At 39.1% G+C, this 22,037-nt stretch overlaps 1 protein-coding gene across 10 annotated transcripts in view; it reads right to left on the bottom strand.

Moving 5' to 3' along the window:
* Positions 1–22,037, bottom strand: part of TIAM2 (TIAM Rac1 associated GEF 2) — a 165,477-nt gene that overhangs the window by 9,165 nt on the left and 134,275 nt on the right. For 7 of the 10 annotated variants that reach the window (XM_062640870.1, XM_062640865.1, XM_062640864.1 and 4 more), the window contains 4 exons: positions 3,756–3,935; positions 2,180–2,248; positions 1,682–1,807; positions 503–611 (listed from right to left, as the gene is read on the bottom strand). In XM_062640870.1, the coding sequence (XP_062496854.1) occupies positions 503–611; positions 1,682–1,807; positions 2,180–2,248; positions 3,756–3,935 (484 nt within the window). Of the gene's footprint in view, positions 1–502; positions 612–1,681; positions 1,808–2,179; positions 2,249–3,755; positions 3,936–8,632; positions 8,658–14,171; positions 14,311–19,731; positions 19,904–22,037 lie in introns of those variants that run through there. The other 3 variants (XM_062640873.1, XM_062640871.1, XM_062640874.1) reach the window with 3 other exon arrangements.

Below are 22,037 nucleotides of genomic sequence, written 5' to 3'. Positions count from 1 at the left end.
GAAGCTACAATCATTTGAAAACACAGAATTGCAACTTGTAACCAGCACCAAAAGCCTCGCCATTTTTAATAGATGGTTTACGAAGTAGTTTACACTATTCATTTCATAATAATTTCCTGCATTAAATAACATATATAAGGGCTAAGCAATTATATCAAGGTGAGATCTTCAATGTAATTTTTCCACCACACTGCAGTGGATGGCAGAGGAAGTAACTTCTTCTACCATTTGTTGCTGCTTTTTGGCGCATGAGTTGGATCTGCAAGCAGGAAAAACTTGTGGAAGATGTTTCTGTAGCTATTCAAGCTACTGTCTGGATGTTACAAAGAAGATCTTACCCCTTCAGTTCTGCAGAACCGCAGATCTTAGCTATTTCAATTGAAAGACATCTATTAGTCCTTACTTTGCACTAATATTGTCTACAAGTCAATGAGATGTTACAGTAGTTCTCAGCAGTTTAAATTCATGCAAACTAATTACAATAATGAAGAAAATAAATTACCTCTCTCAAGAACTTTCTGAACTTTGATGTGGTTTGCACAGAAGCCGCTGTACAGTTTAAAGTGGTCAGCATAATACAGAAAGGAGCCTCCGAGGGAGAAGAGCAATTTCTGAAAACACAATCAAAATATTAATTCATTACTAGAATCCTTAAATAAATATTCAGGCACATAGCACACAGGCTCAGTGGTGTGATTATCTGCTCTTTCTATAAATATCCTATATTTTTATATGTATATATATATTTTACATGAATACACTACTGGTAGTAACTCCATGACGTTGCTGTATTTCTCTGAGTGTAGAGTTCAGCCTATTTAGTCAAAGCCTGCATTTTCTCCTTTCTGCCCAAACAGGTAACACGACTGCAGATACTTTGTCTTCTGTATCCTTCAAGCAGCATGGGAACAAAAATTAACAGACGCATAACAGGGTATATTGTGCTGGCAAAAAGCATGAGCAATAGGAAGCAAGGCATAAAAGTGCCAAAGCCAGAGAGGACAGTGTAAAACAAACACAGAGGATTGCTTTCCAGCTGTTTTCCTACTTTCATGAGGTGGTAATCACAGGGCCTCTCTGATGTTCTTGGATGAAGGAGAGGTTGGGAAGATGTGGGAGGGACTCAATCACAAGGGAGATGTTTTTAGAAAACTGCTTCGCAAAGCAAAGATAAGAAAGAAGAGTAGTGAGGGAAGAGGAGGGAGAGGAGAGCAGCCCTCTCCCTCTTTAAATCAATGTTTGCTCCACAAAAGGCAGCATCTGGGAGACCTGCCAACAGTCTCACCCTGTCCTGAGCCACACATGAGGAACTCATGCAGCATTTAACAGTAAAAGCTCCCAGACAGTAGTGGATGAACTGGGCACAGCTGGGAGGCACACCTGGCAGGGCAGAATTCAGCACAGCAACATAACCTTTCTACAAAGGAGTTCTGCATCATTAGCATTGCTAGTTTAAAACATATTCAAAGTCCACTCTGCATCTTCCGCGTTTCATCTTCAGCCATGGCAAAGAGGAAGATAAAACCATGACAAAATACACTTTCATAGCTGAATAGATGTCTGTAATCCTAAGTAAAGCTTTAAACATAAAAGCAGCCATATGAAACTTAGAGTTCTTAAAAGCCAGATTTCACAAACATTTGCAGGCATACTACAAAGTATTAAATGACAAAATATTTACCCGGAACTGGGATGGCGTTTCCAGTGTATTAAAATCTGAGGATGAAGATATTCCTTCTTCAAGGGTCTCCAAAAACACCTTCTGGAAATTCAGCATTTCTGGCAGACTGCCAAACAAGGACTCCATCTGTGAAAAACATCAGGCTATGAGGGACAGCACTTCATGCACCTAACACTGGTCTTGAGAAATACAGTCCCATAAGGAGATGGGCACACAAAGAGGCCAGTAACATCTTCATTAATGCTTTTCAAATTGTTTTTTTTTTAATTAAAAAATCCTCACAAAAAAGCAAGGATTTCTCAGCAGTTAAGTCAGAAGAACAATTACCCTTTAAAGTGACTGAAGCACAAGACAGAAAGGCACTGACTGATGTAATTCCTATTGTAATCTTTGTTGTTTGCTTTTTCTGTCATGCTCTCAGCAACAAAAAACAAAAACAAGGGGCAAACTCTTAACCCATAAAAGAATGAAAAGCACACCTTTCAGTTTTTCCCTCACCTCATCCTGGGTAAGGAAGGTTTCATTCTGAAGAGGCTCCAAGTATAGCTCAAAGAGGCAGCTCAAGTCCTGCAAAAGAGAGAACTTGTTTGCTTTTATGTAACCATTTGAAATTGTTCTTTATGATGTGACAGCTGTGGGATAGGGGTAATTTTGGGGAGCAAACTAGAGATGCTCCTTTTCTATAATAAACAATACCTGCATGTCATTAGCCCTGAAGTGATTGCTAAATTGGACACAAATTGATTTGAGTAATGTTTTTGTTTCATCCTTCAGGCTTTACAGCTTGATTATAATGAATTATATTCGGAATAGGATGAGGAGAAATGTTACAGACAATAACTTTCTAAAGAGTCCATGTGTATGGACAGCACCAAATGCCTTAATCATGTATGTTAGATAAACCACATAGATAGCCACTCATTTAAACTTCAGCAGTACTATTCAGAAAGGAACCTAACATTTTAAAATCCTGTTAGTTATTAAAGTATTCAGTTATGTTTTCAGGGAGGATGTGATCAAGGGCTTTTTCAGTCACTTCTTTGAAGAATTGTGAAGTCACTTCTGAAGACTTACTATCCCATACCAAAGCATGACAGCAAGGCTGAGACCCAACAAAGGGCTCTCTGGAGCTGAGAAGGGATACAGCAGAAATTCTTATGGAGGAGTAATAAGCATCTCTCTGAGAATGACATAATGGGTATGTGCAATGAGTATGTGCCAGGATTTTGCCTGGTGCAAAATTTCCCATATGTCAGTGATCTCCAGGGTCATGTCTTTCTTCAAGCAATTCCCCTATAATAAACACCAGCTGGACATATGTGGGGGTTCATGTTCTGCAATGCTTCTTCGAGCTTTTCAGCATATGGCTGCATTAGTGCACTGATGGAGGTACTAACAATAAAAGCCTGGAAGTGTTTTCTCTTTTTCCATATGCAATATTGCAGTAAGTGCTGTTATCTGTAAGCATGTGCTTTGACTTCCGGTAAAGTAGATGATTCCTCCTTTCTGAAGGTCAGTGAATTCAATGTTTTCAGGTTTTGGTATCCAGTCACATGAATTTGGGGTTTACAGAAAGAAGAGACATACATCTAACAAATCATGGACTTATCAGGGCAGAAATAACATATGCATGATGCTACAACCAACTGGAGTCATGCCTTTTAGTTGTGCTGATTAAAAAATAATTATGCATCATTTTCCACAATTAAACTTTTTTCCATTTTGTAGGAGAATATTCTGTTCTTCTACCAGATTTATTTTCATCTTGAAAATTAGGGAAACATCCCCTGGAAAATCCCTATGTTAACATACTGCAGATATCTACTCCCCACAAATTGCCACTCTCCAGTATCAACAAATTGAGTAGACCTAAAGGTACTAGATCAAATCCGACAGCCTCTATTACAGGAGCAAGGCTGTTGAAAACAACAGGATAAGCAGACTTTATAGATTATGACCCTTGTAGAGGGCTGGTTATATAAAGGGTAAGCATGAATACGTTAAGACCATCCGTAAATCATAGTCAGCCTCAAAAACAAGGCTGTAGGTAGCCAGATTTTATTTTACTTTTTACCTTAACATAAGATTTCTCAGTGTCCATAAGTTCTTGGATGACTTTCCTCAATCTATCTGCATCAGAAAGGTGGCGAGCCAGTGGCCGTGGTGGTGGGTCCTGGTTGTCCTTCTGTCCTTCCATACTGTTTGCTTGGACTTCTTGGAAGTTCCTGCACAAAACACTGATCTGTTCTGCACTCTGTTAAATGAGACGAAAGGGACAAGCACCAATGTTTTAGACTACAAGCTGTACTACAATTATTTTTAAGTTCCTCAAATTTTGCTCATGTTCCAAATTCAGAGGCCAGAGCATGCCATTGATTTTTGTCAACTATGTATCCTGACAGCTCTAAACAGCTTGAATATACAGCAGATCCAGATCGCACTAGTAAAATGAAATGAAAATTTTCCAGTGATTTTCCAGCATAGATTATTCTCCGTCTTCAGACACAAGCTTATGGGATGCAAAACATGAGAGAGCCCTAAGGTATATCATATACTTTGCTTCTTATGACACTAGCATCACACTGTTTTCCATCTCTCTTATTTTGCAACACTGACTTCATAAAATAGAAAGAATTAATAGATAAAGATCTTTTAAGCATCCAGAACAACTGTTTTATTTGTCACCTGCTGCCTATATTGTGCGGTGTTTTTTTTCAGGCAATGAGACATGGAGATGAAGGTTCAGATTCCAATGTCCTGGGGTTGTCAAAAGATATTTAGACGCTTTCTCTCCAAGTAGATAAATACATATCAAGATTTTGTGCTTTCAAGAATGGCAAATGGAAACAAAAAAATTGATATTCTTTGGAAGAATGATAAAGATTAAAAAAACCTACCCCCCCACCCCCAACCCAAACAAACAAAAACAAAAAAAACAAAAAAAAAAACACAAAAAAACAAACAAAAACAAGCAAAAACAACAACAACAACAAAAAAAAACCAATAAAAAACCAAAACACCAGGAAATTTTCAAGCAAGGTAGGAATTTGAGATGGAACAACAGTTAATCTGATAAGGAAAAGATGGGAGAGAGAGATTTTTCTGACATTAAGAAATGGCTGTGTAGCTCACTCTTGCATGATCACCACCACTAATATCCAAGAGCTACTTTTGCAGGCAATAATCGTTAATGCTTACCTTGAAAATTATTCCACTGTTCTCCTTCTTACATGATGTTTTCCTGAAAGCTAGAGTATTCCTGCCATTACTCAATTCTACCATAACAGCTGTTGGTATCCATCTCTTTGTACTACATGAAACAATTCTTCAGTACTGTCTTTCAGAAGGCTGTACCATCTAATATCTTCTATATTCTTATATATATCTTCTTGAGCAAATGCATTCCAATGAGGACTACATGAATGCTGCCTTATTTCAAGTGGAAGTCTTGTTAAGAAATTGGGATGAGTGCATTTCAGAACTGTCTTAATCTGCACTAATTTATTCCCCATGCTCTTTCAAGTGGTTCTTTGGGGGTCTCCTGATTCACCACTGGTTGTCTGTATAGCTAGATTCACCAACATACTAGGCCCTCAAATAAGCAAATGTAAAAGTTATTCTAAAACTGAACTGAGCTATACAAAGCTGCCTGTAAGGTGGAGGCTAAATGCACTAACAATATTAAATCACAAACATTCATGTGACAAAACATAAGTACATCACTCAGACACATATGATGGGAATATATGCTAAAGTATCAAATATTTGCCATGTAATCTATATTACTCTGTGGTTTCCAGTCCCCAGTTTTTAACACTGCCATGACTAAAAAAAAATTCTTTTTCTCGCTCATATGTGCCACCATCTTCACAGTCCCTGCAGGACTATGAAATTTTGATACATTTTGTATTTACAACATTTATTAGGACCCAACAAAACGCAACATAAACCGAATGATTGTTGGAATTACAGCTGCACACTGATGGAATATATTCAGAAATCAGTCACACTCTGAAACTAAAATTAATTAATACTTTACAAATAAATCACATCTTAATTTAGGAAATGTGTGTGTATTTTAAAGCAACTTTTAAACAGCTGAATGCCAATGTACTTGAGCTTTGTTTTCTTTGTTTCTGATGTCAGAAAGATCTGTATTTGTATCAGAATTACTCAGATTTTTTGCTCTCTACAGCTCAAGATGTGCATGGGCAGCTACTGGATACCCAGTCAAGGACACTAAAGGATATGAGACAGCCTATTGAAAGCGAGTCATAAACATCATCATGAGGCGCAATTTTATAAGGAAGACTTAGAAGTCCCCCATTCTTCCCCAACTACCTTTGCACATAGGCAGACCTTGGAGAACACGTTACATTCTCTGTCCCCTTCCATTTTGGGGCCAGAGCTGCATCTGCCACCAAAAGGCACTGGATAAGAAAGCATATGGAAAGAGATGGTAGCCTTCAACATAAATACTATTTGAGCATAAGAAATTTCATAATAACAAATAAGTGGAGATTAATATAAGCTATTCTTGCTTACATTTCTTCCCAAAACACCCTTACCACCCAGGTTGGGATCTCTGCTTTTTTCCACACTGCTCTCGATGCTACTCTCTGCCTCCCACACTAAAGAATGTCCTGCACTCTATTATTTTTGCTGTTTAAAATAAATCTTTTTTTAGAAAGGTTCTAGTGACAACCCCTGTGAACACCTCCTTTATAACTTTAATGTATAGGCAGAAGAGGCTCAGCCTCTGCCCCGTTACTGATTGTAGCTGCGATTTCAAAGCTACCAAAGCTACCTGGGCATTCTGGATGCCAAAACATAGTTCAAGCAGTCCAGTGTCCTTAAGCCAAGAAGTCTCAAGAGGAGTCCTAAGTTGATACTACAGACACTCACCGTAATCTTGAATTGACCCTGAATTTGCTCTGACAATGACACTGCATTAGCTATCACAGGCAGATGTGACTCTCTTGTACATCTGGTAAACTTGTCAAGAATATAGCTTCTTCTTTTATTTGCAACAAGACTGTCTCTACTTAGTAAATGGCAAAAAGAAATTGTTTATGACAACCTTTATAGTGTGCAGCTTATCAGAATGAAATAATTTAAATTGACAAAAAAGAAGTGCAGATGCCCGACTATGGGCAAGGCTGCAAATTAACTGGGTGCAGAGAAAAAGCTGAGGAGAGCATACAGTGGAAGCTATAAACTTTCTCCAAAATCCATCACTTGAGCTTACATATGCCACTGTCAGCAACATGCACAGGAGACTGCAAGCATCTTCAGCTTACCTTTGGCACTGAACAGAAACAGATAAGGTTGAAAATGCAAAAATTTAGACTAATAGTGATAAGGAGTTGGGAAAGCCAACTGGAGCTTATGCAGGGTTTATAGAAAAAAACAAAACTTGCATTCTAGAGAGGATGAAGTTAAGTAGCACTGTACAGTTTTATTGGCCGTTTTCACAGATTTCCCACAAAGCTGTATAAATCCTCCTGCAGACCTAGCAGTTAAGGGAAGAAGCCTCCTGCCTCTCTCCTGGCCTCTAAGAGAACAGAAAGATGTGTAGAAGCAGCCTTGAGAATGGCTTTTCATCCCTGGATGTTTGGACTTGTACCCATGCTCTTTTGCAGGGAGTATTCCCTGTGAATGTGGATTGCTCACAGTAACCTTAGAAGGGGAAGTTCCAGTGCACATAACTGTCAGCTTCACCCACAGCAGTCAGCTAATACAGTGATGCTCAGATTGTCAGATGGAGATGAAGCACATCTCATTTTCAAGAATACTACCAATATGAAATGTTAAAAGATTATTCCTTTAAATTGAGCGAGAGGATACTCTTACAAAGAACTTCTTGCAGATTTTCTTTGCTTCTTGAAGACAAGCATATCATAATTTGAGGCTGTGCTATCCCCACCAGAATTTAAAAACTCCATAAAATTAATTGGTGAGAGAGCAGAAGACATTAATCAGCAGTGGTTAAGCATTAGTAGAACAATTTCATGGCTACCCTGTGACTTTCTACTGAATTATACTGATTGAGCATAAATGATGCACAAGGTCAATTAGAGTTATGGTGTCTCTGCTCATTGCTGTGTATTTCACCCTCATTTATACACCTCATACACTCCATCACTCAGTCAGGGTTTGTTTGAAAAAGTAATGAAAAAGTGTATTTTGAGTAGGCTTAGAAAACTCTACAGCTTAAGAAAGACTCCTTGAGGGGGAGGAGTGGGTCTTAAAGCCATGCCTTTTGACGAGTTTCCAGATTTCTGTAGCCTTGAGCAGGACATCGCCCACATCTACAGGGTGATCACCAGTCTTTTGAATTCCTTATCCAAAGAGGAAGCATGCTCAGAAAACATCCTGCAGAAATAGATTAGTCTTGTACCCTCCAAAACCAAACAGCTAACAGTTCAGCTCAGCTTGATGTATGCATTTCCAGGAAAACTGAATGCACCATTCAACAGAAGAAATACAATTACATGGGATTTTGAGAACCGAACAGCTGGCCTGAGACTTCTGAACATCCTCAATCTGTGGAAAGAGAAAGCTTTTGGAGATGTACATCACTTCTCCTTTGTGTTAGAAGATGCTTCTCTCCAGAACAAAGGCAGTCATAACAGACCTTTTTTTTTCTTTTTGTAGGTCCATCACTGTACAGACATCTCTGTCATCCTCAGACTGGGAAGTACTTTGTAACCAAGCAATGTGAATGGCTAGAGAGCTGCAGGGCTTAGCTTCCTTAAAGACCACTGCCTTATATTACGCACCAATGCAATACGTGCACTGCCCTTAACTGTTTATTAAGACTTAAAAATGTTAGTAGAGTTTTACTGAAAAATGCCTTGTGGGATTCCACTATATGTATCTGGGCAAAACTGCCACTCAGCTTCAGGCAACAGAAGCTAAAACAAAGTAGTAGCCTCAGTCATCACTTACGTTTTGGCACTTCTCTTTTTCATCCCAACTTCCAAGAACGTGAAACTGTTCCTGACTGACACTTCTGAAATCCTAGGGGTCTGTTTTGTTTTGCTGTGTATCTTGTATGTCTTCTAATTAAAATGTGTAAAACACTGCTAAAGAAAAGGTATTTTTTTTTAAAGTGTCCATTCAGAATCTCTGTAGCAATAAGCCAAGCATAGTTACAATTATGCTTTAAGGAGGAAGAAACAAGCCCTTTACATCACATTATAAAAAGCTGCCCTACCAAATACTACTGGACCAGACAACAGGGGAGGAATTAACTACCAACGTTAGTCTTTGAGCCAGAATTTCCTAATTTCAGGGAGATTGACTTTAGCAAAGTCAACCTGTTCCATAACTCAAGTAGGTGTCACCACCCTCAGTTAGAAATCACAAGTGCGGTAAGAAGAGGGGTTGATGACCTAGTAGCTCTTTCCTGACAGCACAGACCAAGGTCTGAAAGAAGGCTCGAATGCACTCTATGTAAAACAGCTAAGATGCAACCCACCTGACATGGTGCCTGAGCTATTAACATGAGTTGTGGAGTGGCAAATCTTCCCTCTCACCTGCCATACAGAGAGAGATGCCCATCCTTCTCCTTGGGTGTAAAGGAAGGACTGCTGGTGATTTGGGTACTTGACTGAAATGGTTGTTATAAACCAAGTCACAGATATCTGGGCCCAGGAACCTGCATCGACCAGGTCCCAAGGACCAGCAGCTCCCACTTTCATAGATGCTGTGCTCAGCTTCTCTAAAATCAGTCTCCAAAGTCACCTGACCCAGTCATAACAAAGTCAAAGGCAAAACAGAAGTCACTTCCATCGTGAAATACTAAATCCTGACCATACAAATTGTAAAGCTGAGAACATCAGTAAAATGAAAAGCGAGGAGCCTTGACAGCCCAGGTCACAAAAAGGAGACTCTTGTCAGATAATATTAAAGCACACAATGCAAGTTTTCCCAAACCCTGACCTTGTGAAAATACTGTCATTCTTTCATTTTGCATGTCCTTATCCTGATGTTGGCAACTTTTAATGTATTTTTCTACCACCCGGGTAACATATTTACAGCCTTCTTATATTCCCACAGCAGTACCTTGATTGTAGCTCTTTTTTTTTTTTATCCCTGTTTCCACAATCCTACATTATTTATGAAAATCCAGAAAAATAGTTAAAACATTCTTGCTACAGTTCTTTCCAAATTTCCCTGAAGAATCTTATTACAACCATCCCACTTCTCTTCAAATCTGGATTATGACTTAGTCCTTCCTCTGACAGAAGTGAGAAATAACTATTTGCTTGAGCCCAGCAGCAAAGAGTGCAGGCAACCAACGAACCTTTCCCTCCCCCTAACTTCAAAAAGCCAAAGCCTTTTCTCATGCAGAGTACTGGTAAAAAATCACCCAACACCACACTTTACCCGACTCCATTATTTGATGCTGGGACAGTCACTGCTTATAAAGCTCAGACAGCCTGGAATGCTCCTGCAGCCCCATTCACCTACCTTAGCCTAACTAAGAAGCACCCCACAGCTTAACCCGTGTCGCTAAAGAACTCACCACAGAAAACATCCTGTGCAGGGAGCCGTACGCTGCTGCTGCCTGCTGCTGGGTTTTGCGAGCCAGCGCCAAACTCTTCGCTCTGGCTTTACTCCTCCTGAAGGCGGGCATTGTGGCTTGTGAATACAAACTTTGCCAGAGGAAAAGGCCCCTCAGAAGGAAGCCACAGACGTTGCGATCCCTCACAAACACACCTTCTTCTCTCTGAGCTCGGCTGCTCAAGTTTCTCTTTTGTGCCGATTAACGAAAATCAGAGACACTGATGACATACCAGTGTAACAGAGCTAAGCAGCGTACGAGAGAGCACAAACAGACCTGCAATGCCTCCCCTTTATTACTACAAATGCAGGGAAAATGTGCCAGATGAGAATGGTGTTTTTATAAATAGCTTGATGTAGTGAATGCAGGACAAAGTGCAGTCATGGCAAGGGAAGATGGGTTTTAGCTCCCCAGAAAGGTACCTGCCTGTTAAATTTACTGCATAAACAAAACATCAGGTGCTTTGAGAAATTTAGCCAAATACCTAAAAATATCTAGAGGGCGTTGACCGCCCTGAAGGTCAGCATGAATTATCAATGGTACTGATGCCGTCTCAAGGGTATATGCTGCTAAAAGGTATGGCATACAAATATTCTTATAATGATAAAATGAAAAACAAATAGGCAGCTCTTTGGATGTCTTCTTTACATAGTTGTGCTTGTTCTTTGTTTGAACTTTTTAGTCATAATTACATCAATAAAAAGAAATCTAAATTGTGCTCATTAATAAATTCAGGCTTGAAAGGCAAAGTCCATGTGCTGATACATATTCACACAAAACCAATCAGGTCTACAGACAGATTATTCTAAAACCAATGTAACTTTAAAGAAAATATAATAGGACATGACACCACTGAGCTTAAGAGTTGTAAGACTGACAAGCAATTCATTGAAAAGACAACAATACCATTGGCATAATAAAACTCCCATGTTCCCTCTATCACAGCGCTGACAGTATGCAATGAAGCTGAGCTATAAGGGTTCATTCCACACTACCCTTGTGACAGCCTATTGCTCTCCAGAAAACTCTTTTCTAGAACCCAAATGATACATCCACCCTGGGTATCTATATCCTCGGTTATGAGGGTGCTGCTTCAGAGGTTTCAAGGATATTCACCTTCATACAAGCAAGGGAATGGTGCAGCCTTCTCCTTTAATTACTGCAATTAAACTTACATCCATCTCTTTCCAAATCATTAGCACAACTTGACAGCTCAGCATTTGCCAAACTGCAGAGCTCAGTTGCTGAGCAGCTGCTTATCAGAGGAACAATGATGCGAGCCCTGAAACAACACTCTGCTGATAATGATGCAGTAGGAACCTCTTGCTTAGCTGATGTGCTTTGCCCTTTCTTCCTTTTTGGAGACAGATTCAATGGGTGAGAAGACTATGTAACAGAAGACTGAGGAAATGGCCTCAAAGGATTGAGAGAAGTTTTACCTGCTCCCTAACATTTCATTTTTCAATGGTCACACAGCTTGGTTTAAAAATCCAGTTATATGGACTACTATGTAGCATGTACAAGGCTTTTCTTATCCACCATTAGTGGTTGCCTTTACAGTAGTCCACAGACCCTAGGGATACACAGAGCAATTCTGAAGAGAACTAAAAAAAAGAAAAAAAAAAAAATCACTACTCTGTGGAAATTAAAGGTTTACAGCACCACATATGTCATTTTAAAAATAACACAGGTCAGGTCACCAGATCCACATTTACTAAGAATATAACTATACTGTCTGGAAAAGTACTGTTTCTTCATTTCCTATCAGCATGAGTTGTGGCAATTTCAAGCTCATAACAGATTATGTCTTAAAACACAGCTCATCCACTGGGACCTGGGGGAAAAAAAACAGGCTGCTAAATTTCAGGTCCAAGCAATATCGTCAATCTTGATGAAAAACAATGACAGGCCTTTTTAGTTCCATATTAGGAGTTATTCTTCCCAGATTTGTTAATTAAACCTGTGTTATTAGCTAGCCATATGCCAGCTAAAAGATGTTACCAATTAACAGCTTTTTTTAAAGTATGTATTCATTAGAATAAAACCCAACTATGTTTTAGTAATCCTTCCAGCTTGTATTGAGGGACTTGCATAAATCAAAAAAGTTAAAAAGATGCTAAAATAAGCCAAATTAATGAAAGCATTTTCTTTAGCCATTCTTCTCCTCTAGAAGCACACAAACACACACTCAAGCCCTTTTCAAGAACATGTCTCCTATGTAAAATTTACATGTAAAATAATCAATCACCTTAAAATACTTTTAAGATGACTGGAAAAATTACATAGCCTTGTTGTTTGTTCCTGTGTGCTTTGAGTAATGCACATTCCCTTTACAGACATCTGGTTTTCATCTTCTCATTTTAGAGGCACCAGGCTTGATAGTTAACATAACAGTAACATCCTTTGTAATACAGGCTTCCCTCTATTGTCCTGCTATGTCTAGGTGCACTTACCGTCATCGAGTTCATTTCCCATCCTGCTTTTGCCCTTAATGCATGAAGGCAAAAGGCTAATTTTGCTCGGTCTGTATATACTTTGAATGAAAGGAAACAGCAGCTTGCCTCCGGGACAATTCTGAGCATTGTGGGCTACTTTGTAAGTTCAGTCTGGACCACCAGTGAAGCAGAAGCATAATTTGTATATACATTTTGTATTTTTTAGATATTTGTATGTGTGTGTGTATACGTACATATATGTATACATATGTATACACACATCTACATAAACATACAATATGTACATATGTATCTTGGATTAGGAGAAGCCCTGTGACATTAGTGGTCTCTAAGTGTTATAAGCTCAGGTTTAATTCAGCTGGTCTTCAAATCTCTACAGTGATCTAGAGGAACTCTGCTTTTTACTTTTTTCAAACGGGGGGGGGGGTGTGATGATTTTTCTGAATATTTTTCTGTTGCACTTATTATACTAATAACATGGCTTTTAAATGCCTTCAAGATGTATTTTCAAAGCATAATTTGCCACAGTGAAGACATCTATTTTAATTCCAGTGCTGAAAAAATAGTTAACATTCCAAATATTTAAAATGAATTACTGTTTAATTTTTAATTCCAAGCATTGTAAATACTGTTTGTAACATTCTCACCCAAAGTGTTTTGGGCTGAATGCAAAAACTTTTCTCAAGTGCTGAATTAGAAACTATGGCAACCGCTGAGCCATTATCTTTGCATTCATCTTCCGCAATATATTTTTGCACTGTGCCTTCTTTGGAGTCAGAGAGGGCAACACTTAATCTCTTCTTGTTAGTAACAGGTATATTGCATTTCAGATGCTAAAAGACCAAACAATCCCCTGTAAAATACAAATACAGACCCTCCAAACTCCACATCACTCTCCCCTAGTTTTGTTGGGGTTTCATTTAGGCACTACAGAAGGATTTTGCTGCCTCAGAAGGAAATAATCACTGTGTGAGTAAAGGTCTATGTAAATTATTAAGTACAGACAGGCACATAGTGCTATGGACAACAGGTACCAAAACATGAAAATCTGGTGGAACTTCCCTGTGCGTCTGACTCAACTGACCTCTTATTATCTCTGATTTTGCAGAATCAGCTGCAGGTAGCAGATTTTATTAAGTTTCGGAATTGCCGGTGTACCTGTTGTCTTACATATTGCTGACAGCACAAAATACGGATCAAAGCCTCACTGAAGTATGTAATAGCCCCCAGGATGTGGTATCTGTCTGAAATTCTATATTGCAACTTTGTGAAACCTTAAGAGACTTTGTGTCTTATGGGTAACTGCTGGGCACATGACATACCTTGACATGCACTAAAATTGTGCTGCAGTGTTCTGCATCACAAGGGGAAAACACATACATTACAGTCAGCACGTTAACTGAATAGTGTCAAACTCTTAAAACAAACCCACCAAATAATCTACAATGGGCAAAGAGGTTACCCAGTTCCCTGGGTCTGTCAGAAGTGTGATTAGATAACTGCCTTTCATTGCAAAGTGAAATGCTGCCATCATATCCTGCACTGCAGGTGACAAGGATTGCCTTTGGAGGCCCAGGGTGGTGGACTCCCAGGCGACTTCCTGCCCCTCACTGGTGAAGTCACAAGCATCTCCAGAGGCACTGCTGACTGTATCCTGTCACAATGAACCAGGACTGCTGTCATATGCTTCTCTTTTCATCTGCAGGCAAGCCTTGTGGATTTTTCCCAGAAGACTACAAAGAATAGCTGCATTGTAAGAGATTCTCCCACCGGCTTCTTTCATTTGCAAGCATCCATACATCACAATTTCTTCTCCTGATCAAAAACATCTGCACATTTTGCACTGACAACTGCCACAGTATTTTCGAAAGGACATTTCCTTCAGCCAGAGGAAAGACAACAAATATCAATTCCAAATGCCAGTGACTCAGTGTAATAGCACAAAACAGAGCAACACAAGTTCACACCTCTGCATACAAGAACTGCAGTTTCCCTTTGCTCTTCTTTCTTGGAATTCTTATGCCTCCCTACCAGGAACTATGCACACAGGTCTCCATCCTTGACCCTATCTTGACCTAACATCTGGTTACAGATTTCACTCTAAATAAAGCACCTTTAATGCTTTGAGCTTTATGGTTTCAGGGCTCCTTACTATGTTTGCCAGTCAACTGCTGTATTTGAATCTGGGACAATCTATACTGTGGCTCTGATGCATTTAAAGAACTACAGGATCGAAACAACAAAGTGAAATCCGTGTCTGGGGTTAATGGCAAGCATTCTGTAACCTGCAAACCATCAATTTTGGTGTCTTCTCTGAGGGATGGAATAAAATCCTGAAACCTAAATTAATGAGAAAAATTCTTCCAGACTTCTAACAGGCTACAATTTCATTCATATCACTGACACTCTCCTCAAAAGGCACATGATGACAGCAGGGGCCCAGCCATGGCTCCACGCTTCTGGAGCCAACAACTCTGGTTGGGCTCACTATAGGCTGGGCTGTCTGCAAGGGAAGCACAATAATTAGCAGAGCTTCCTGTAGGCTTCTCCTTAGATTTTGATGCAGAACTGTCTCCTCCAGGCACAATGGAATCAAGCAAAACCACTGCTGAGGAACATGCTACGTTCCCATGTTACCTCTTACACTCCCTAAATGCATCTCACATCTGGAAGGAAATGACACCTGTATTGCAGAGAAATATACATGATTTTGAGAGTACATCATTGTTAAACCCCTTCCTACAAAGGGCAGGGGAAAAAAAAGTATGTTAATTGCAGATTACTCCCCAAGCTTCTGGATCTCATCAACTGCTAAAACGAAGTTCTCACAATTAAAATAAAGGAAAGATCCTTAATGTCCTATGGATGCTGAGTAAACCTTCAGGCAGGCAGCTCTCCTGCAATTAATGACATGCTGTGCAAGTGCAAACTGCCTGGGCAATGCAAAATAGAGCTAATGAGAAGCTATCACCATGAACATCATTTAACCGAGATTGCCTCCATGCAAGAAATAGGTTTGGAGCCTTATGGGCATTGTAGTTTTTTCTTCCTCTTATTTTACTTTTCCCAGAGGGACCTCTGTTGAGCTTCTGGTCATTTCTACTTGGCTTTCTTTCAACTCAACAATTGATGTTTATTTGAAGAATGACATTTTACAGTCTTTGCTTAAAATTCATCCACACACATTTTTATTTTGCTTTGTTTTGGGTTTTTTGTTTGTTTGGAGGGGGGCGGGGGGGGGCTTTTTTGTTGTTGGTTGGTTTGTTTTAGATTTCCCCTGGTTTTATTTCAATGTTAACATTTCTTTTGGGATGTTTTGGGTATAAAGGTCACTAACTGACGGGCAAGAAAGGATGCCACTTATACCAAATGGAGAGAAATATGGCTCTGAAACCTACCAGACACATGTTGACATACATACATACACTGCCACACCATTCTAAATGTAACCAAAATACAATTTGTACTTGTCAGTTTTTATGTTTTATGTACCAATATGTACCAATTACAAATCTTCTTTCTGATTCAGTATATTTTGGTAAATCTTTAGCTTTCTCACTGAAAAGTTTTACTAAGAAACTGTTGGACTTTGATGGGAAAAAAAACACCACATCTCTCGGTATTTACCCACTGAAAGACAATCATCCAATTCTTACATACACACACCCAGAATGATGATCCTTATCTCATCTCTGAAAGTAAGTAAGTGTCATCACCAGATCAAAATAAGTAATTTAACCACCATGACCACATATATAGCATTTACTGACAGTGCCAAGAGAAGGTCATTGGGTATGTTTTGAGTAATGGTGTACTGAACTATCCTACAGCACATATGCTACAAATCACATGCTTGTACAATGTTTTCTAGGTAACAAGTCAGAAGAATACATCATTCCTAGCATTCACTTGCTTTCTTCTGGAAAATAAAATACCATTCAAACAAACCATAAACATCGAACAATTGTGTTAATTTTCTGCTGGGATTGGACTACATGAATAATGATTACTAACTGCTTTTGCCTCTACTATTCCATAGCAACTGTCATAGTTGCCCACTTCCTTTCTCCAAAAATCAAACCACATTTTTTAGTTTAACAATTGAGAATTCAGCCACCAGCAACAGGACAGACATTCTTAATTCAGGTTTAAGCCTAGACCTGAATGCATATTATATCTCAGGATTTTTACCCTTAAATTAGTCTGTCTGAATGAGAACTTGATGGCTTTAGCACTACTTCTAATGAAGGGGTTTCAAAATCAGTTTGAGACAGTTTGAAGATAAAATACTAATTTCTTCAATTTATGAAAGCCATCTCTTGGGTACATGGGTATGCTGTATATACAAGAGGCCAAAACCAAAAGCGTAGCAAACTCTTTACAATACTTGTTGATTTTCATTACAGAAATAGCCATATGAAGTCAGCTAACAGGTAACACAAGGATTTCCTTTTTGAAATCATGACACATTTTTTTCATCTGTTGAAAGCACTGTCTTGGGAAACTTGTGGTGGTAGCTGGATGATGCAGAAGTGGGAAGATGGGTTTGCTTTCTGACCCAGCCTCAGCATTCACACTACTTGGGCAGCGTCTGATGTGCAAATCAGCAGCTCAATTGCACATACACTTTAGACTGGAAGGGTTGGAGAAAAACCTTGACAGTTATCCAATTTAGGCACATTTGAGCATTGGCTCCTTGAGCACAGGAAGCGGGACTGCATGCAGGAAGACCAAAAACCAGACTCCTCAACATGGTCCCAGACACACAGAGTTCATGGAAACATCTGCTTGTTGCTGTACTTGCAAAAACTCCTGTCTGGCAAATGGAGGACTGTCCACAACTGGCATCACAATAAACAAAATACACAAACTTCAACAGCACTGGAAGGAGGATTTGACATTGCGTAGGAAACTTGAGCATCCAAAAGCAGACTTCTGAAATGCCCAAGTACATAGGTTTTTCTACTTTATTTTTTTCCCTTATATCTATAAATATAGACATTTCAAGTAGGGCCATAATACTGATCTGCACCTCATCCCTATAAAAAGCTGAAAGTATTTGATGAAAATGTTCCATCCTGCAGGAGATGAAGATTTTCATTTGCCAAAGATGCCATTCGGTCTGCTGACCAGATAGACGGCAAGTGAACACAGGAGTGGAGAAGCAGTGAGCTGAGCTAATCTAAAGCAGTCCATGCTAAGGAAAGGTGTTTTTCGTCATACTCTCTGTTCATCGCATTAAGAATGATATTCCCAAGAAAAAAAAAAAGTTTTCTCCCTCTGCAGTGAGTAGTATTTGTTACTTATTTTTTATTAAGAGGTGCTGGGATAGACTTGGCCATATATATGCATACTAATGAATGACCAGTAACCCATTCTGAGGGTAGACTGACTATTTTAAGAGTTAACAGTAAAGCAAAGGCAATTTCTGTAAGTTTCTATGCGCAACCTATTGCCAGAATCAATTTTACTTCATTGTTTGAAAGAAATACAGCACTACTTCAAAAACATTATAAAATCAAACCAGTTGGCCATTCTTTAGAGGGCAAATTCTTGTTAACATCCAAAATGTCTCATCACTGAGAAGAGTAGCTTCCGTTTCTGCATCTGCAATGTTAATTTTTGAAGATGCCAGCATAAAACCATTCTGCATTCATTTACTATTTTTACCATGATTACAAACCATCACATTAGCTATTTTTACTGGGTTTCTTAGGTTTCATAAAGAACTCTAAGATACAGCTGAGACTATAATGAAGTTATGTGAAATATTTGCACAGACTTTAAGGCTTTTTCTTAAGATCTGTAAAATATCTTCTCCCTCACACATGCATTTATATGAAGTTTCTTCTTTCTGTCTGTTCAAATTTAATATGATTTTGGAAATACTTAACTCCAATGATACTCAAAAGATTCAGAGCATCTGGAAGTCAGATTGCAGCACTCTTACAAGAGACCATAGAATAAGAGGTACTTAAATGGTAAAATTTCACCTTTTAGCTATGTTTGTCTTTCATAAAAGGATATTTTTAATATATTGAAAATACAAATTAAAGATAAATTAGTAACAGACTTCTAACTTCATCTTTAAAGAAACTGTGGGTTAGAGAAAGTATTTCTAACCAATGCAGTTTGCAATTAGAAATCATGAGTAGCTAAAGGAAAAGTTGCATTTTTTTATTTATTCAGCTTCATGCTACTTGGATGTACAGAGAGCTTGATTCTTGGCAACTGTCAACATACCAGGATTTAACTGAGCACCAGAAACACAGATAATTAGTTCTCAAAATGAATAAACACAACTAAAACTAATTGCACTGACAAGCATATTCAATTCCCACATTTTCTGAGGTCCTCTATTCTTCTGTCAACAGCACGCCTACGTACTCCAGAACCAACAATTGTAAGGACGATATGCCACAGCAAACAGTATTTTAACACAGTTTGAAAATGTACTGCAGCAGAATGTGTTAGAAGTATAACATCTAACCTTGTTAAATAAAATAGAAAATAAAGTTAAAGGTGTTAAAGGTATTAAAGGTATAAATGGGCATCCCAGAACTACAGAGCTGACAAAACTAATGAGCATCTTGAATGAATGGCTCTTGATGTCCATATGTTTTTAATATTATTTTAAAACTAAGGAATAGTTTCCTTTTCTGGAATGAAACAATCCTCTATTGCCTTTCTAATTAATTTTTTAGTTCTCACATGAAACACAAACATACAACTATTCTAAATTGATTAATTTCTTGGGCTACAAAAAATGAATGACTGAATGAACCCATGTTTGAATGTAGTACACATGCAACAAAAGACTCATTCTTGTGAGATTACAAGGAACTTCTGAAATGCCTCACTGTACTTTCAGTTAAGATGATGCTTAAGCTTAGGTTGTTGGTATGAGATGAAAAAGGTAATAATGAAAAAAAAAAAAATGCTCCAAATGAGAAACACAAAATCTAGAAATCAGACATGCAACCATTAAATCCAAAGCTTTAAGACTCCCGTTATTTACTTACATGTTATGGGACAAAATTCAACCCAGCTTCAAAGGAGTCTGTCCCCTCAGAGCCAAGTAATTGTATCTACAGCTTCTGTCAACTGGGAAGTGAGCATCTCTAGCTGCCTCTCCCCTGAAATATCCCAAGCTGCCTGTTCCAGGCTGTGCTCAGAACCTCTTAGCGCCACCAACATCTCTACAGAGCAGAGTCTACAGATCTCCTCTCCCCCATACTTCTGCAGCATTGCCTAATGCTGAGGTGTCTGCACTCCTACTCTCCCACAGGCGTGGGTCAAGTTAGCATGTGCAGGAAACAGAAGGCAAAAGAGAAAAGAAAAAATAAACCCAAATCCAGATGCTGTGCTTTTGGAGGCTGCACAATTTCCTCAAAGTAGCTTTTATTAGCAATAGCTGTTGTTCATCTGGCAAGCAGTCTCAAATCACAGCTATAAAGACAGAAATCATTTTAATTCCTTTTATACTCAACCACAAAAGCACCTACTATATACACATTACCTACATTTACTGTAAGGTCTGGGTGTTTTTAATTCCACATCTATCGGAGAAATCAAAAAAACTCAGATAAAAAGCTCTGACAGTAATAGGCACCTTCCAACAGAAAGACAGCAATCAATTACAAACCATTTGCAGAAATTGTAGAGCTGTCACAGGCTTGTTTACAGCTGCAGTTCAAGTCAGACTGCCTCTGCCAAGCCGTTTTTGCCCCTTGCACCTACAAAACTAGGACAGCTTCAGATAATTCTCTAAAAGGGCACTAGCAGACCTGCATGCCAACCCAAGAAGCAAACTGCCACATGCCATAGCCCATTACTTCAGCAAATTGTGTACAAACCATTAATATTGCTAGACATGACAGATTTGAGGCTGCAGAGAGGGCAAGGAGTGGATCTGTGTTTCCCCCTCTCCTTTTTTTTATCTTTAATTGCAGCACATCATTTAGAGCATTGGAGTGTATTTAGTGCATTCAGCGCAACAACTAGTGTACATGAATTGTTCTTCATGTATTTAAATCCTCTTGAACTCTCCCTTTCTGTCATCTGGTGTATTTGACAGAGATGATCAGGACTGGCTTTTTCTGCTAAAGTAAAGCTGATGCTCCAAAACCTCCTCCCCTTTATCAGCACAGGAGCTCAGCCACGTATATCCACACAGTGCATGAGGGGGTGTGCATATAGCCAGGTCAAGCAGGGTACCCCAAGGCACCTGGGGGAACCTGACCAAGCACTAGCCTGCTGGTGCAGTCAGCTACAGAGTCATCTTAAGCCTTGGGGTCACCTCTTCTGTGCTTCTGCAAAGATCCTTGCCCCTAAAACACTGCAGAAGCCTTGAAACAGGACAGTACAGAAATAGAAATCTACATTTTCCCTTCCAAAGGAACAATTTGTCCTAGGGGGGAGGAAAATCCAGTTCATTCTTGTCTGGTTGCAGAGACTTTTAGTAGTGTAAGCAATATGTTTCACAGGATATAGATTATCTCTGTGGGAATCCCCTGTGCAGCGGGAGGTGGGCTGAAGAGTCACAATCACTGGGCTTCTCATTACTTTGTCAGGAAACTGCATAAAGTCACCTATATAGACTAAGGCAGATTACAAAATAATTCCAAAAGTAAGACAGGATCAGCTCCCCTAGGTACGGCTAGAGGCACAATACATCTTCCCTATTCTCGTCTTCAGAGTTTTTACGTTCTGCCTTATCTCTACCAATTTTTCATACAACCTAGTACAAGACAGTAATATATTGCAGAACCATATGAACTTTATAACTTCATTTGTATTATGCAAGAGTGTAATGCAAGTGTTATCCTAAATTTGCTTGGAGATATAACCAACTCAACAGAAGTAACAAAAATGTTTCTGTTGTCAGGATTGCAATGCCTAGTAAAATTACAGCCACCAACATGAAAACACTCCCACGGTAGCAGTGGGATGTTCATCTTGGACACAAGCTGCAATTTGACTGCCTCAGAGCAAAATTGCTCTGAGACCATAATTTCTCTTCAAAGACCAACACATTTTAAGGTGGACACGGATTCTGGGGGTCCCTGCCTCACCTTCCAAGGTCCTGACTGAGAGAAGATCTGAGCATTCATTACTTCAACCGAAGTCAAACAGTAACTGCAGACACACAAAGGCACTCCAAATTAGAGATTGGGCTCCTAAACACTGTTCCTCTCCAAGTCTGCAGTCCAGTGTAAAACTACTGACATTAAGCAAGTATTGCTATGGTCATTGCAGTCTTAACAACAGCTGTAAAAGTACCAGCAAAAAAAAACATGAACCAAACTGAATCAATTTGAAGGCTGTA

Source organism: Pezoporus occidentalis, unplaced genomic scaffold, assembly GCF_034315485.1.
Source record: "Pezoporus occidentalis ecotype Australia unplaced genomic scaffold, CSIRO_AGI_Poc_V1 ctg67, whole genome shotgun sequence".
NCBI classification, from domain to species: domain Eukaryota; kingdom Metazoa; phylum Chordata; class Aves; order Psittaciformes; family Psittacidae; genus Pezoporus; species Pezoporus occidentalis.
The sequence above is the reverse complement of the archived record's forward strand: the minus strand, read 5'-3'. Positions and strand labels throughout refer to the sequence as shown.